The sequence below is a fragment of the Trachemys scripta genome, chromosome 10, assembly GCF_013100865.1.
Source record: "Trachemys scripta elegans isolate TJP31775 chromosome 10, CAS_Tse_1.0, whole genome shotgun sequence".
Lineage (NCBI taxonomy): Eukaryota > Metazoa > Chordata > Testudines > Emydidae > Trachemys > Trachemys scripta.
In genome coordinates, this window is record NC_048307.1 from 4678964 (window position 1) to 4695737 (window position 16774).

The 16774-nt window shown below is 47.5% G+C and overlaps 1 protein-coding gene across 1 annotated transcript in view; it reads left to right on the top strand.

Annotated features, from left to right (window-relative positions):
* Positions 1-16774, top strand: part of CHTF18 (chromosome transmission fidelity factor 18) — a 48270-nt gene that overhangs the window by 28487 nt on the left and 3009 nt on the right. Inside the window, exons 19-20 of the mRNA XM_034782923.1 lie at positions 8291-8435; positions 13227-13355. Of these exons, the coding sequence (XP_034638814.1) occupies positions 8291-8435; positions 13227-13355 (274 nt within the window). The remainder of the gene's footprint in view (positions 1-8290; positions 8436-13226; positions 13356-16774) is intronic.

Below are 16774 nucleotides of genomic sequence, written 5' to 3' on the forward strand. Positions count from 1 at the left end.
GCCTTCTTGGCAACAAGAGCACACTGCTGACTCATATCCAGCTTCTCATTCACTGTAATCCCCAGGTCCTTTTCTGCAGGACTGCGGCTTAGCCAGTCGGTCCCTAGTCTGTAGCAGTGCATGGGATTCTTCCGTCCTAAGTGCAGGACTCTGCACTTGTCCTTGTTGAACCCCATCAGATTTCTTTTGGCCCAATCCTCTAATTTGTCTAGGTCACTCTGGACCCTATCCCTACCTTCCAGCATATCTACCTCTCCCCCCAACTTAGTGTCATCCGCAAACCTGCTGAGGGTGCAATCCATCCCATCATCCAGATCACTAATGAAGATGTTGAAGAAAACCAGCCCCAGGACCAACCTCTGGGACACTCCGCTTGATACCGGCTACCAACCAGACATCGAGCCATTGATCACTTCCCATTGAGCCTAACAATCTAGCCAGCTTTCTATCCACCGTATAGTCCATTCATCCAATCCATACTTTTTTAACTTGCTGACAAGAATACTGTGGGAGACCGTATCAAAAGCTTTGCTAAAGTCAAGGTAATGCTTAATGATAAAGAGGTGATAGTCTATTACGAGTCCTCTGAGCTGTCTAGTCCCCCCAAAAACTTGCCATTTCAAAGCAAAGGAATGCAAATAAACGGTGGCAAACCTCGGAAGGTTCAGGAGAAGCAAAGGTTCAGGTTAGAATTGGTTGCCAAATGCAAAAGCTTTTTGCAAAAGTTTTTCTTCGTGGGTTTCCCTCCCCCCCCCCCCAATTGAAAAATTGAATTTTGGAAAACTTTGACAAGTTCTAGTTCATCTGCTCAACCCTACCTTCTTGAGCATTTCAGCCAGGCTACCAACATGGACCCTACGTATATCATATTTGTGCTTCCAGTTGTGGCTGAAAATGGGAAGCACAGCGACAGATGAAAATGAAATGCCTTTGCACTCTGAGATGCACAGTTCGGTACACACTAGAAATCTCTTAGCCTTTGCTAAAATGCTGGCTGCAGTTTGTAAGCTGAATTTAGCAGAGAAGAACCCTGTTTGTGCTGATCCTACTTAGCTATGTTCAAATTTTATTATCAGACTTTATATGGATTCCATTTATCAAACAATTAATAGATGTTATAGGCATCTAACAGATATGAGTAGCTTTGTATAGCTGGTTATAAGCACATCAATAGAAGGTGTTCTATTTCAAACAAGAAGTAATTCTGGGACTCCTATGACTTGACTTGTGTCATTTAGAGGTCAGACTGGATGACAACAGTGGTCCCTTCTGGTCTTATCTATGAATCTTTTCCCAATTCTGCCACTGACTGATCTGTGGGTGGGATCAAGTCCCTGTAGCCAGCTCTGTGTAAAATGGAAGTAACACTAAAATGCTCTATAAATCGCTTGCAGATGCTCTGATAAGAAGTACTAAAAAATCCAATTAACGCATTTTTGTTTATATAGTGTGTTAATTAAGCCTCACACCCCCAATGAGGTAGGAAAATGTTATTCCCATTTTACAGGTGGGGAAATTGAGGCACAGCAAGATTAAATGATTTGCCCACGGTCACAAAGTGGGTCATTGACGGAGCCAGGGATAGAACCTAGGTCCTCTGCTCTAACCCCCAGCCAAAATCCCTTTCATTTGGCATTGCACAGAACTCCCCTGGGAGCGTGGACCAGGATTTCACAGGGAAAGAAAATGGCTCAAGAAAGTTAATTTAAATATTTGAATTAATTATAGAAGTTGGGTGAAATTTACATGCTGATGTGCTTGCTGGGCTATCAACTTCGATCATTTTAATAATAATAATTTAAAAAAAACGCAAACCATACATAGCAGCAGTACTTGTGATTTACAAAGGGGTGGAGGGAATGGCTGAAATTGAGCAATAAAGATTTTCTGAAGCACCTAATGAATGCAGGAGCTGATGGCCCGTGGAAAGGACTTGTACTTCTTTGTCTCTCATCTCTCTTTTTTCATTCAAGAAATCTTTTTGCAAAGCCGCCTCCAAGGTTAATTCTGCTGAAATGTCCTGTCGTTCCAAATCCCTTATGTATCTAAGGGGCTTAGTGACGTTTTTTCAGTATAAACCCCCTCTTTTTTTCTTGATGGTGGGTCTTACTTCCTTTCTGCACCACTGAGCCATCTCTTTCCAGGAATATATTAAAGTGTCACAAATCCCCCACATGAAGTCCCGGTTTTTTCTTCCCTCTTGAGAACAGCAGAAAGGGAGAGTGGGCAACTCTGATGCATTTCGTTCTCCCACCACCTGTCTGATGTTCGCAAGTTTCTGCTCTCTCCCTGAGCATTCGTGCGAGCGAACGCTAGAGTGAGATTGTTTGCTTTAATCGGATTAATGGAGGGGAAACAGCTGCCTTTCGGCTTTTAACAGAGAGGCGTGAAGAGCCGGCAGAGAGAAAAACCAAAGATGCCCGTGGCTCTTCTTTTGTCCAAGGAACAATAGAATGCGGCACGAACTTCTGCGCCTATGTTCCAGGCTCGCTGCCATGAGACTTTGTTCATCACGGATTGGGGAGTGCCGCTGGTGATTGCGCTGCTCCTTCTCGGGTTGATCTATCTGTTCGTTTACCTGCCCGCCACTCTCCAGCAATCCACCGTCGATGAGACCGTGAGGAACTTAACAGAGAAATATCGTTACAATGGCCTGAACTTCGCCAAACAGTGAGACTCCTTGCTCTTGGCTGGGTTTACATGGCCCCTGTAGGTGAGTGACCAGTTTGACAAGAGACAGGTCTGCTCCACCTCTTCTTCGATGAGATGGGATGGAAGCAACTGGTGTAGATGGAGAGAGAGAGTTTTGATTTATTAGCCATGAGATGATCTGAAAAGGAGAACTCGATACAGCAAACTCCTTGAGAGCGGCTTTCCAAGGACAGGAGATTTTGTGCACTGGGCTCTGAGATTCTGCGTAGCTCTCTTCAGTCATCTCCAGCATGCAGTGTTCTGAGCAGGAACAATGCAGTATTGTCCGCCTTGAATGGTATTCTGTGCAGTGTGATTTTTAAACCTGGCTTCTCAGTAAAGACAAGTTTGGTCCAAAGACAAATTAACATCATCTCGCCAGCACAAAGCAGATGAAAGGGGATCCAGCACTTGGAAACAGCAACACTCTGCAAACAGAGACCTCAACCCAAGGACAGTGGTTGGCTTTCACTGTGAACTTTGTGTTGGGTTAAATGTTGGGGGTGTGTCTGGAAGTCGAGGCTGGTTTTGGTGAGAGAGGGGGGCAGTAGTTTTGAAGATGGTTCTGCCCAACTCAAAAGGTCCTATGCTTTGTCAGAGATTCATAGCTTTAAAAACAAGGGATGTATCTAATAACCTGGAGATTTCTCTCTGCATCAGGGCCATTCCCCATTTAAATTCTTGGTCCACAAAATGCAAAACCATAGGAAAATGGCGTCATTCCGTTTGCCAGTAACGTGTGTCAAGTTCCATAGGCTAATATGGAGTAACTGGGGGTTACAGTAGAGGTCTCCAGAAAAAACGATGTGTAGCTATGACTGGAGTTTTTTGAACTGCACAGTGTCTTTATCTTTGCAACTCATGTAGATGGAATTAAGTTTGTAGATTTCAGTTGCCAGAAAGCTTGCCGAGAGGGTTATTGTTAATATGTGACTGACATCTCTGTTCACATGCACACAGGAGATCAGATTCTACTTGATTGCACCAGGAGTAAAGTCAGTCATTTTTTGCACCAAAAAATGCTGGTGATTCACAGCCTTCCCTAAGATTTGAGTTCTGTCCACTTTGGTTTGTGTTACTACTTGATGTAACCTCACTGATGTCAATGGGGTTGCACCAGGAATGAATCGGTCCCCTTGTTATATTTTTATTTGCTGAATATTAGTAATAATGGTATTCGGTTACCAGGCTACAGACCTAATAATTTTTAAATATTCTGCTTTAAGTATGTACAGTACAATTCACACATCCAAGGTGTTGGGAATACATTACAGTGTAATAACATAGGACCTAGACTATAGCTAAGACTTGTGCTAATGTGGTCTCCAATTTATTTATTTATTTATTGTTTTAATATATATACACCGCTACCTTGATATAGCACGAATTCAGATATAACACGGTAAAGCAGTGCGCCGCGGGGGCGGGACTGCGCGCTCCGGCAGATCAAAGCAAGTTCAATATAACGCGGTTTCACCTATAACGCGGTAAGATTATTTTTTTTTGGGTCCCAAGGACAGCTTTATATCGAGATAGAGGGGTGTGTGTGTGTGTGTGTGTATATATATATATATATATATATATATATCTCCAGAGTTAAGTCATACACTGTATTTCATTATAATGAAACCTTTTTCAAGCGGCAACCCAAAGGACTGGAAAAATTTGAATTGGCCTTCTGATAAAGGAGAAGCTTAATGGAGGTGGATCTTCCAGTGATGGATTAGAATTGCACTTAGTACATCTGAGGATATTTTGTGTGATCTTTTAAGCCAGCAGTTGTTGGACAAACATTTTGCACAGGTTTCACTCTGCATCTTATTGCTGGCAGTTATGCCAAGCTGTAGGTTTTTAGATTTGTTTCAAGTGATTTTCACCTTTCTTGAAGCGGCATGTGTAGATTTCATAACATGAATATGGAAACAATGTAGAACTGACTTAATACACTCTGGTTGTAGTGAAATGGTATCCTCTCCCCCATTGTCCCTGGTTTGGGCTTCTAATTGAAAATGTTGCAGAATGTGGAAACCACATGACACCATTTGGTGCAGGCATGTGCTGGGATGATATGTGATCTTAAGTTTTGAGTCTGGGCTTTGTTTTCTTTTGCTGGCATTTTCTGCAATGTACTGTAATAGTGACTGTAATGATCTGAACATGCATGAAGGTGCCTTATGTCCTATTTGCACTTTTGGCTGTGTGACCGTGGGTTGCTGGGAAGACAAGACTGTCCAATGCAGCTGTTTCTCAAAAGTGCTAGTGTCCCTTCTAATTTCAAATAGTAAAATCTCTCTACATCTCATTTTAAGGCATAGAAACTTTTAAATGAGAGGAATATTTGAAATGACAAGCCCAATATTTTAAAGCAAAGCTCTGTGTTAGAAGTCCTTATTTTTCCTACAGTTACGAAGACAGCAGAGAGACAATAGGAAAACTGGAAGAAGGATGCTTTTTCAAATAGCAAAGCTGGTCTCTAAATCACTGAGAATTCTTCAGATGCATGGGGTTTTTTGTTCTTTCTCAAGAGAAATATTATCAAGTGCAAATAAGACATAAAATATTTATAATTGTTATACAAGGAGGTTAATCTGGTTTCTGAGAAATTCTCTGGCTGTGTTCATGTTTTAACTGCTCAGAAAAAGACCTTCCCTCCAAGTCCAGTGCTCAAATCCAGTTAAGAATAAAACTGCTTTGCTTAGCCAAAATGACTGTTTATAGCCTAGCTCAATAAAATAAACAATGGGAGTGGGTTATAATCTTTTTCTCTCCTTTGTTGCATTCCGTCCTGGATAGGAAATTGGGGCAGGTGGTTTCCCATGCAGTCGATGTGAAGGATGCTTAATTAAACCCATTCAGGTGGAATGGGTAGAGATACTTTGATACAATAGGCAGGGTGGTTGTTTTTTTAATAAAGAAAAAGATGTCCACAACAGGAAATGCTCTGTCAGGTTGCTGTAGCTTGGAGGGCTTTACCTCTGAACCCACTTTTACGTTCCGCAGACAGGCAGATCAGACAATGCCGATCTTTTGCCAGTGGGCTGATTTATTGGGGAAGCCTGTCAGCCAAGATGAAGAAATGGTCTCTCTGAAATTGAATTCTTTCATGTTGCAGTGTGACACTGGGGGAGTTAATTCTAAATACATCTGTTGTTCAAATCCATTGAAAGTTGTTGGCCTTATCTGCAAATGTGTAGATCTGCTCCTGAGTTTATTAAATCCCGAAACGTTACTTGTGCTGCGTGTTTTAGGCCTAGAATCCAAAATCCTTTGAAGCGGATGGTCAACCCCATTGACCTCCCTGAGCTTTGGATCAGGTACTAAAAGCCCAATAAGGGATCCAAGAGGAAACTCCAGCAAAGACCAAACCTCTCTTCTTATAGCTGTATCTTACCTTGTCCGGGATTAGATGCCCACCCTTTGTTTTGCAGGATCGGGTAGGAAGTGTAGTAAATAGGCAAATGTCTGACAGATCGGTTGTAGAAGTTAGAGCCTTTTGACCGAGTTGCAATATATGCAGTAAAATCTGTCTCACATATTATTACGTTGTCTATTTCCTTGTCTAGTCCATCCCTCCCCCTATATTCCCTTAATCCTTTTAATCCAGGATATCTGACTGAATAATCTTCAGAAAATATTTTAAACCCAGGTGACCTGCTTTATTTTAGCTTCTACAACTCAATGGGCAGAGTACTGGAACTAGACAGAGCAAAACTGAGCGAGCTTGTTCTGATGTTGAAGAAGTGACATTTCTATCAGAGACACAAGGCGCTTGAGGCAAATATCTTTTAATGGATCAACTTTTGGTGGTGAAAGAGACCAGCTTTTGAATTACTCAGAGCTCTTCTTCAAGTAGCTTTCACCACCAAAAGTTGATCCAATCAAAGATACCCACCCAACCTTGCCTTTCTAGTATCCTGTGACCCGCATGACTACAACACCACTGCAAACAACAATGGAAGATTTCTATCAGATGCATTTGCTATAGATACTGACCTTGTACGTCTCAGGTGTCAGAGCCCTTCCAAATTTTGCTCTCGGTTCGGTAGGGCTGTATATTTGGGAGCTTGAGAATAAGAGACAATGAGTCTTAACTGAGGTTGACAGGTGGACTTGATCACTGGAGATAACTTCCACTCATGCAGGCACTCATCAATTACTAAAGGGCTCTATAATTAGACAGACAAAGGTCTGATGGCTGGAAGTTGAATCTAGACAATCAGACTAGAAATAATAGAGAGGTGATAAACCATTGGATCAGGTCACCACGGGATGTGGTGGATTCTCCATCATTTGACGTCTTTGAATCGGAATCAGCTGTCTTTCAAAAAGATACGCAGGGGATCAACCCCAATTTATTGTGCTCAGTACAGGCATTACTGGGTCGCTACGTTACATACAGACCAGACCAGAAGGGCGTAATGGCTAGGTGTCTGTTTGAAGATAGACCTGTACAGTAGAGATTTGGTGGGTTGGGGATGGTAACAGAGTGCAGTGCTTTGACGTCCAGGTCGCTGTGTTGAATGCTGCCCAGGGTCAGTGGTCTCTGTGGGTCAGCCTCTTGGACCAGTTCCTACTGGACCATACAGTTAATACTAACTGGCGTCCCTGATGGCACCGGTGGCAAACAGGCCGAGGACTGGATTGACCCTGGCAACTGCTACCCTGGTTAGTAGAGGTGGTTCTTTCTGAGGTGCGGTGGAAGTGTGTTGACAGAGCAGTGGGCAAAGGGTCCTTTCACTGCTGCTGCTCGTGCGGTGGCTAAACGAAGCTCGGATAGGGCAGGGCTGTCAGTGTGGCTTCTCCCGCAAGCATTACATTCGCTGCGTTCACATGAAAACAAACGGGAAGAAGTATGGGACCTGAATGAACTTCTCCCTGGTTTGGAATCCATTGAAACGACTTTGCTCTGCACTTCTGGCACATTTCACCAGGTGATTTCAAAGTGCTTCTCAGACCTCGAAACCTCAGCACGACCCTGATGGGGGAACCGAGGTACAAGGAGACAGTTACTTACCCAAAGTCTCACACACAGGACGTTACAATGTTGGGGCTAGAACCCAGGTATCTCGACTCCCGGCCCCCTACCCTGTGGCCATGAGGCAACGCTTCCTCCCAATAAATAAAGGTTTATTCTGAAAGGAAAGATAATAGAAAAGCAAGTACTGAATTTTGAATGTGGCTCAGATGAAACAAAACCCAGTTCTGCAGATCAGTTTAAATGAACCTTTGACCCTAGATTTTGAGGGTAATGTTTTCAAAGGCGCAAGTGGGAGCTGGCTATCCAGCTCCACTCTGTCCCTTCCTAAAAATCTCCCTCTTAACAGCAGCCAAAGGCTGTCAGACACTACAGCCTGGGGGGAGGGATAGCTCAGTGGTTTGAGTATTGGCCTGCTAAACCCAGGGTTGTGAGTTCAATCCTTGAGGGGGCCACTTAGGGATCTGGGGCAAAATCAGTACTTCAAAATCAGGGCTGGACTCGATGACCTTTCAAGGTCCCTTCCAGTTCTAGGAGATGGGATATCTCCATTAATTTACCAACCAATATTAACTGGCTCCGTTTCATTGATTCCCCCAAATCTGTTCTTTTCAAACCCCCTAGAAACGTGGAAGACGTCTGTAGGTTCCCGGACCTACCGGCTCGGAAACCGTTGACGTACCAGGCCAAGCAACTCATTGCAAGAGAAATCGAGCTCGAGAAGATGAGGAGGACGGAAGCTGTGCTACAGGCTCGGAACGCCAGCCAGGTAGGAGTGGGACACTGATCATGGGAGACAGCCCGAAGCTGAAGGGGAGCAAACGTGGCAGATTCATCGAGCTCCCTGCGTGGCCCGGGCGTAGCTAAAGAGGGACAGAGTGCCCTGTTGAGTGGGGGTAGGTTACACCAATTATAGGGGCAGTGTGAGCGTCAGCAGTGTACTCTCTGTCCTATGCACAGAGGCCAAGACTAATGATTCTGGATGGCTCGGTATGCGGGTGTGCAAGCCCTAACGGAGGGAGGGTGCTCAGCGATGACTGGAAACCAGCCCCCTTTATAGTGACTCCATTGGGAAAGTCTTCGCTTAAGTTGTTGCTCTCTTGTGTTCTAAAACTCCAGCTGCCTCTGCCCAGATCCTCTGCTCCGGCCTCTCAGGGGGCTTAGCTGTCTCTGCCCCAGGATGGCAGCGGGCAGGGGGAAAGCGTTGCCTGGCAACTTCCCTCTGAAGCCAAGTGCAATGCGAAAGCTTTCCTTTTGCAAGTGAAAATTCCAGATTAAAACCTCCCTCCACCAGCAACGATTTGTATGTCGTGCACCAGCAGCTTTAAGGCTGTCCTCGGCTTGCACCATGTGAAACGTGTAACGTTAGCATTGAGTCTGACCGAGCCAAACAGCTCATCTTTCTGCAGGGACCCCGGTAATAAATACTCACTGAAATTGAAAGTGCTGAAAAGTGATTCTGCAACAATAGCTGAGGTCATTCTGAATGTATCCCATCTCCTTGCATGTTTCAGTGAAGCAGCTGTCCATATAGAGAGATGCTCTGGCATCTGCTTGCTGGTAGATAGTCAATTCCGTTATTATTGGACCCTTCTGTGTCACCTTTCTCCCAAAGATCCCAAAGCACGCCAGGAACATGACTATTTCATCCCTCACTGAAACAGCTGCCTCTGCAGCTAGCAATGATTCACTGGCTGTGCATGTGTGCTCGGGTGCCTGCTGCATCCTGGGCGGTCCTCTCCCCCTTCCTCTCTGAAACCGAGAGCAGCTCCCAACCTCAGCCAGGAGAGGGACCCGGTAAATCCCCAATTGGGCCTGACATATTCCACGTAGTAGAGGGCAGCAGTACATGCGCACACACAGATTGTCGCTGCGGCTGTAGGGTATTGCTAACGTGCCTTTAGCAAAGGGTCGCATTGATGTGGAGGGCAGGGAGAGAGGTGAAATGAGGCACAGCTGGGACGGATATTAAGTGCCAACAGTGCTTCTGTAACTTTCACTCTATGCATCCGAAGAAGTGAGGTTTTTACTCACGAAAGCTTATGCCCAAATAAATCTGTTAGTCTTTAAGGTGCCACCAGACTCCTTGTTGTTTTAACAGTGCTTCTAGCACTGCAGTGAGCACAGAGCAAGGCATAGTCCTTTCCCCGAGATGCCTAAATAGCTATTGGCCCCAGGAATTGGTTTCCTGTGCTGACTGCTGTTCCCCTCTGTAATGCTAGAGTTCTGCGCAGCGCGTTAGTTTTCCCTGCCTTGCGAGCGGCACGAAGACTCCAGCTGAGGCCGCGGGTGCTGTGCGCTCCTGCCAGCGAGCGACGGCCCCGCCTGTCAAGTTCTGCTCTTGGTGCATTCGGGGCCATTCGCACCGCTGCAGCATTCCGACGCGAGAGCCCCCAGCGTGAGAGCCGGGGGTCATGTGTCTGGAGCGACGAAGGAGGAGGGAGGGATGGGGAGAGGAGGAGGCTCGGAAACGGCGTCATTGGGGCTCACGTGATTCCGATTGCTTTCAACAGAGGCCTCCCTTGGTGCCGCTCGGCGAGATAATTAATCCTTCGGAGCCGGCGACTTGCAGCAGAGGGTGTTTTTCAGGGAATGCAAGTGGGAAAAAGCGATGGTGTAAAAAATCTCTGGAGGATTCTTGTTTACATGATGCCATCGGGGAAATGCACGCGCCAGTGATCGAGAGGCCAAGCCAGGCTAAAACATTCAGAGTTCTTAAAATGATGGCAAATAATTGCCACAGTATTAGGATGTTGTGTTTTTAAAAAATTCTTTTTTTTTTTTTTTTTTTTTTTAATTAAGCATGTTTATTACAGCAGTGCCTAAGGGCCAACCATCACGGGGCTGCACCGTGCTAGGCACTGTACGGACACACAGCTTTAAAGAGCTTACAGTCTAAACGGACAAACCAGAAACTGTGTTCTGAGATCTCCAGTCAGGCTCTTTGAGAGGAAGGCAGTGGGTCTCAGGCTAGCTCTCCTGAACTTTGATTCCCAAGCAGTGGAGTGAAAAAAGTCTGACAACCAGCAGGGAAAATGCCACTTGCATGAGCAGAGCGTGACTGAGCTCTAAGCAGGACTTTAGGGTATGTCTACACTGCACACAAAACCTGGGCTGTGACTCTGGTTTGAGCCCAACCCCGCTTTTGTCCACACACACACATCAGTCTGACTGGGGTCAGCAAGCACTCAAGACCCAGGCCCAAAGACCGTGCTAGGGGGTGGGTCCGAGCCTGGGTCCAGGCCCTGTCATTTTGCAGTGTGGACGTAGCTCAAGCCGCAGACCCGAGTCAGAAGGTCTGCGTAGTGCAGTCTGGATGTGTTAGCACGGCTGTGAGCCCCAGATCCAGCAATTGTAAGCAGTGCTCAAGCACGGGCTTGAAAACACAGAGTCCGCAAGCCCGTATCCCACAGACAGTGCAGTGTAGACGTGCCCTTAAAGGGAGACTTCCAAAGGCCCAGGGGGCTGTTAGACATCCACTGACTTTCAGTGGAAATTGGGCACCTACCTGCCCTTTCCCCTTTTGAAAGGGTCCCGGGAACAAATAGGAAGGAGGCAGCAATAGGAAATGGTCAACGAGGGCGTGATCCAGACTCCACTGGGCCCTAAAGCTGGTAACGAGCCTGTGTTTTAGGCCGGTTCTGAAGCAGACGTCGCAGTGAGGAGCCGGGTTGCCCGTTTTGTCTGGCATGCTTAGCGGGAGGAGAACTGGAGCTTAGAGAGGTCGCGTGTTGTAACGGAGGTGGCAAGGGCAGATGTGGGCATAGCTTTGCCTGCTGCCTTCATAAGGCTGGACTGGATGGCAAAGAGCTATTGGAAAGGGGGGAAAAACTCAGGTCTCCTGGCCAGACTGCTCTTAAGGAGGGAGATAGCTGTTACGTGCTCCGCCGCCACGGTAACGGACATGGAGTCTTGGGGAGAGTTCAAGGTGCCCCCACTCCTTTGAAAGGTCTCCTTTCATTCTAATTCCGTCCTCCAGCCAGGAGAAAAGAGAGCGACACTTGCGGAAAACCACCAGTGTACCTTGTCGATCTGATGGGACCAAAAAGTAATTGGAGGCTCATCCTGTGGGGCAATGTGCTCTTCCTCCACTATAGAGCCTTCTGTCGTGCTGACAATAGGCCGCACTAAACACAACTGGCCTAAGTGAGCCTTGTTTCATGTGAAAACTGCTTGGTAACTTCTCTTATCTCGCTTCTCAAGGAAGGATAAACCCATGGAAATCTCTCTCCGTGATAGTTTGTCATCTTCAGTCTGTGACATTCCTTACGTCCCTGAGCATGTATGTAAGCTCAACAGCCAGGCAGGAAAAAAATAAACTAAAATTAGATTTTTATTTCCAGGCCGTTGGAAGCTTATCACCTCGCGTTGTATTGCAAAAGCCCCTAAAATTCCCAACTCGGCTCTGGGTCCCGTTGTGCTAGGTGCTGCACATACACATAGTGAGAGACAGTCGAGACCCCCAAAGAACTCCCAATCTAAATAAACAAAACAGGGAAAGGGTAGGAGGGAGAAGACAGGCACAGAAAGATGAAGTAATTGGCCTCAGGTCGACACAACAGAGCAATGCCAGAGCTGGGACTAGAACTAGGGTCTTTTGACAACGGGTTCAATGCCCCAGCCACGAGACTGCACTGTCTTCTCGTTGTAAGTGCACCTACAGTCCACCCAAGAGCTACGTCCCCTCAGCACAGCTGGTTGGCTGACTTGGGGCCTGTGAAAGGGTGATACTGCCCAAGCAATTAGCACTCCAATGTTCCCAGGCAGAGGTTTCCCAGAGCAAGTCCCATGTGAAAGGTGATGTGTATTGCTGAGTTATAACCTTGGGGGAGGGGATAGCTCAGTGATTTTAGCATTGGCCTGCTAAACCCAGGGTTAAGATGTTTCCTGTTGTAATGGAGGTGGGCCAGGGTTGTGAGTTCCCCCTGGAGGGGGCTATTTAGGGATCTAGGACATAAATCTGTTTTGGGATTGGTCCTGCTTTGAGCAGGGGTTGGACTAGATGACCTCCTGATGTCCCTTCCAACCCTGAGGCCTTGGCTACACTTACCAGCTAGTTCGACGGCTGGAAATCGAAGTTCTGGGTTCGACTTATCGCGTCTAGTCTGGACGCGATAAGTCGAACCCGGAAGTGCTTGCCGTCGACTGCGGTACTCCAGCTCGGCGAGAGGAGTACCGCGGAGTCGACAGGGGAGCCTGCCTGCCGCGTGTGGACCAAGGTAAGTTCGAACTAAGGTACTTCGACTTCAGCTACGTTATTCACGTAGCTGAAGTTGCGTACCTTAGTTCGAATTGGGGGGGGTAGTGTAGACCAAGCCTGAGATTCTATGATTCTAATAATGAGATTTGTAACAGAGGATGTTCCTTAACCTGCTGTTGCACTTCCCAAAGAGTATCCTGGTCGTTTCACCCTGTATTTTATGAATAAAGAAGGAAGAGGTTGCTCATGGAGAACAACTTTTACCTTGACAGGATCAATGGTTTGTCTCCAAGAGAACAATTGAGAAGAAGGAACTGTAAATACAATGTGGCTTGTCCAAGTAAACCTCCCTCGTTGCAGGTGTCTGAAGAAAGCCTCGGTGAAACAGAAGATAAGCCAAGTGCAAAGCCGGGGATGCCCAAGTCCAACGTCCGCAACCATGAGCAGCGTCTGGAGCACATCATGAAGAAAGCCACTTTTGATGAAAAGGTAAGATGGAAGCCCTTCTGCAGTGGAGATAAATTAAAGGGGGTTGGCTGGCCTGGGGCAATGGCACACGTTGCTGTTCCCACGCTGAGGTCAGTGGTTCAAATCTGGCCCAGGTAAAGTTGTTCTCATCTGGCAGCTGCTTGTTGGCCATGATGAAATGAGTCGTTGGGTTGCAGTCAACACAGATGGGTATCTGTGCTGACAGGCTCTGAAGAGGTGCTTGCAATAGTTTTCGGAGGCCTGGTCTACACCTAAACCTTATGTCAACCAAGCGACGTCACTCAGGGCTGTGAAAAATGTCACGCCCTGTGAGATGTAGTTCGATTAACCTAACCCCCAGGGTCGATGCAGCTAGTTTGACAGAAGAACTTTCCTCTGACCTAACTACTGTCTCTCACGGGGTTGGATTAACTACAGCAACAGAAAAACTCCTTCCGTGGCTACCGCAGTATAAGTGTAGACACCCCCTAACTGGACTGCAGTTTTTCATGGCATTTAAGTGACTGTATTTGCCTCTTATTTGTAAAACTATCAATCTTGGCATGTTCTTTGATATCAAGGCAACCACTTTCCCCGCTGTTGCCCACCTGGTAACATGCTCCTTTCCCCTCGGTACGGGCTCTGTAGCATAGGCACTGAGTTTCTAATCTGCTGGGGGGTGCTCCCCCCCAGCTCCACCCAGGCCCTGCCCCCACTCCACCCCTTCTCCCAGGCTCCACCCCCACCTTGCTTCTTCCCACCCCCTCCCCTGAGCACGGTGCGCCCTCATTTCCCCCCCCCCCCCGTGCCTCCTGACACCACAAAGCCGTTGATCCACAGGAGGCGCTGGGAGGAAGGGGGAGGCGCTGAGCGGCAGGGGGAGGTTTTGGTAAGGGGGGCTGCCGTTGGGTGCTTAGCACCCACCATCGTTTTCCTGTGGTTGCTCCAACCCCAGAGCACCCACGGAGTCGGCCCCTATGCTCTGTAGCATAGCTAGACAGACCCTCTTTTAGAGGAATCACTAAACCAAGATCCCCTCCGTGAGCGGGGAATAACCCTCCCACAATATGTGCGCGAGCTCTTATGGAGCTTAGAACGGCTCCTGCAGCTTCTTCCTAGCTGATCGTCACTTTGCACCGAGCTTTCGGATGGTAAGATACCCCGAGGACAGGGGCCTTCGAGAAGCCTACTGGATCCCGCTAAATTTGATTCCAATTCTGTTCTGCTTTTCAGCGCTGATCGGTGAGCTCTTAAGCTGGGGTAAATCGGCCTAGCTCAGTTGGCTTTAGTGGACATAGGATGATCTACACCAGCTGTGGGTCTGGCCCCAGTATTTATAAGGCATATACATGTTTTTGGTGGAACGAACGCACACGGCGGTTGGGTCTGCTTGTGCTGCATGCACGACCGGTCGCAGCGCTGGAGGGTTTATCTCAAGGCGCCGGGGTTCAGAGGAGGTGCAGCTTAGTAACCTAGCATCCGTTGCCTCTGCCAATTATGGGATTTTAATGTCCGGGGAGCCAGGAAAAAAAACATCTTCCAAGAGGCCAGGAGGCTGTTGTTACTGCTGTGTCCCAACTAAAGCCCCACCTCCCGAGAGGGCAGGCAGCGTTGCTCGAGTGCCAGTGCCTCTGATGCAGATTGCATAACCACGTATTAAACTGCAGCGCACCCGCTGCTCCACGCTTCAAACTGCTTTCTCCTCCACTACACTCAGGCTTCCGCAGCAACGAGGGTGTTTGGCTTCCCATCCTAATGCTGCCGGTATTGGGGAGGAGGGAGGAAATCGACTGCCTGCGCGTAGCGAATAGACCGTTCACAAAGGCATTGCGGGAGAGGGGGAGGTCGATAGTGGATATTTATAAACCTCTCTTCCTCTCTGCAAAAACAAAGGGATTCAATACCAGGCTTCCCTTAAATGCATCAATGATTTTTGTAGTGCATAGAGCAGTGTAATTAAATATTGATGGCAGAATTACCTACATGCCAGGCACCAGCTGCACCATTAGCAATGTTTATGAGCTTGCGTCAAAGTCCTCAGGGTCAGATCCTCACCTGGTGTAAATCATTGAGGCTCCATCGAATGCTAGGGAGTTCTGCCCATTTGGGGTTTAATTTTTCAGGGCAAGGCTAAACGGGGGAAACCCTGCCGCTGGTTTGAGGGGCGTGGGACTTACGAAACAGATGGTTGGAGGATTTGGGAGGCCGGGTGGGTAACCTTGGGAAGCTTGCCCTGAAGTGCAGAGTTGCTCAGCCTCCCTGCTCAGATCGGCACAGTATCTGGTGCTGAGGCTCCCAAGAAGGGGGCCCCGTCGGCGTCAGGCTCTGTAGCGAGAACCCCCATGTGACATTGTGGGGCTCACCCAGAGCCATCAGGGGTTCTCTCTGCTTGTCCTATAACTTCGGGTGCCTTCATGCTGTGCTGCTAGGCTCAGGGCTCTGGCACCAGCAGCCAGCCGACAGGCGTAAGGTTTCACCCTGCCTTCCACCAGCCTAGTGACCCCTTGCAACATGACTCGACAGTCCGAGTCTCTCCAGCTCTGTCTCCCTAAGTTCTGAACTCCCAGATGCTTGGACTTCTTCCCCTCTGGACCATCACCCCCGAAGGGGTGAAACCTGCCACCAGTGAGTTCACTTTGGAACACCAGGATTGCTATTCCCAAATGTTCAAACCCATGAGTCAGGCTCACCAAAAAAAAAATCACGAGATTGGCTTTAAAATCATAAGATTATGTAAAAATAATAGATTTTATGTTCTTTTTATTTGCCTTCTGCTTTGAGCCTTGAAGGTGCACTGGGGTCACATTTTGAAGCTTTCTCCATCTCCACGAGGGCTAGACACTTACTTTTTCTTTAAGACCGAAGGCTGAAATCGTCATATATCCACTTGACTCCAGGAGCTGGGGCTTTAAGGAAACCAATAATTGTCATGAGTCTCATGACAAAATCATAAGAATTAGCAGCACCAGGACATAGTCCAGACAGTTTGCACACCAGAGACCTGCTGGGGGCAAAAATAAACCACAAGTTTATTTGATGGGAAAATCGTCGGTTCAGAGATGAACTGCGGAGGAAAAGCAACACATGCAGGTTACGCAGAAAATCAGCATAAAGATGCTACCTCAGGCTTTACACTCCTGTGTCTGCTAAACTCCCTTTTCTCATACAAGTTACCTGTTGCTGCTGGACGGCTTCCCAGCATGTCCTCGGCCTAGCGGGGCTCCAGTGTGTCACAGGCAGCACCCTACTTCAATGCTGGCCTCTGTTTCTGGCTCCCCTTCACTTTAGCCCCTCTTCCCTTTTAACATGGTAATACCCGATTACCCAGAGGGGGGAAACTCCCTCCGTCCTTGGTTTTCTTGGAGTTTTAATGTCTTTCCATTAACTTTCGTGGTCCACCATTGTCTTTCCCTGGGTTGCACAATGCTCGGTGCCTGGAG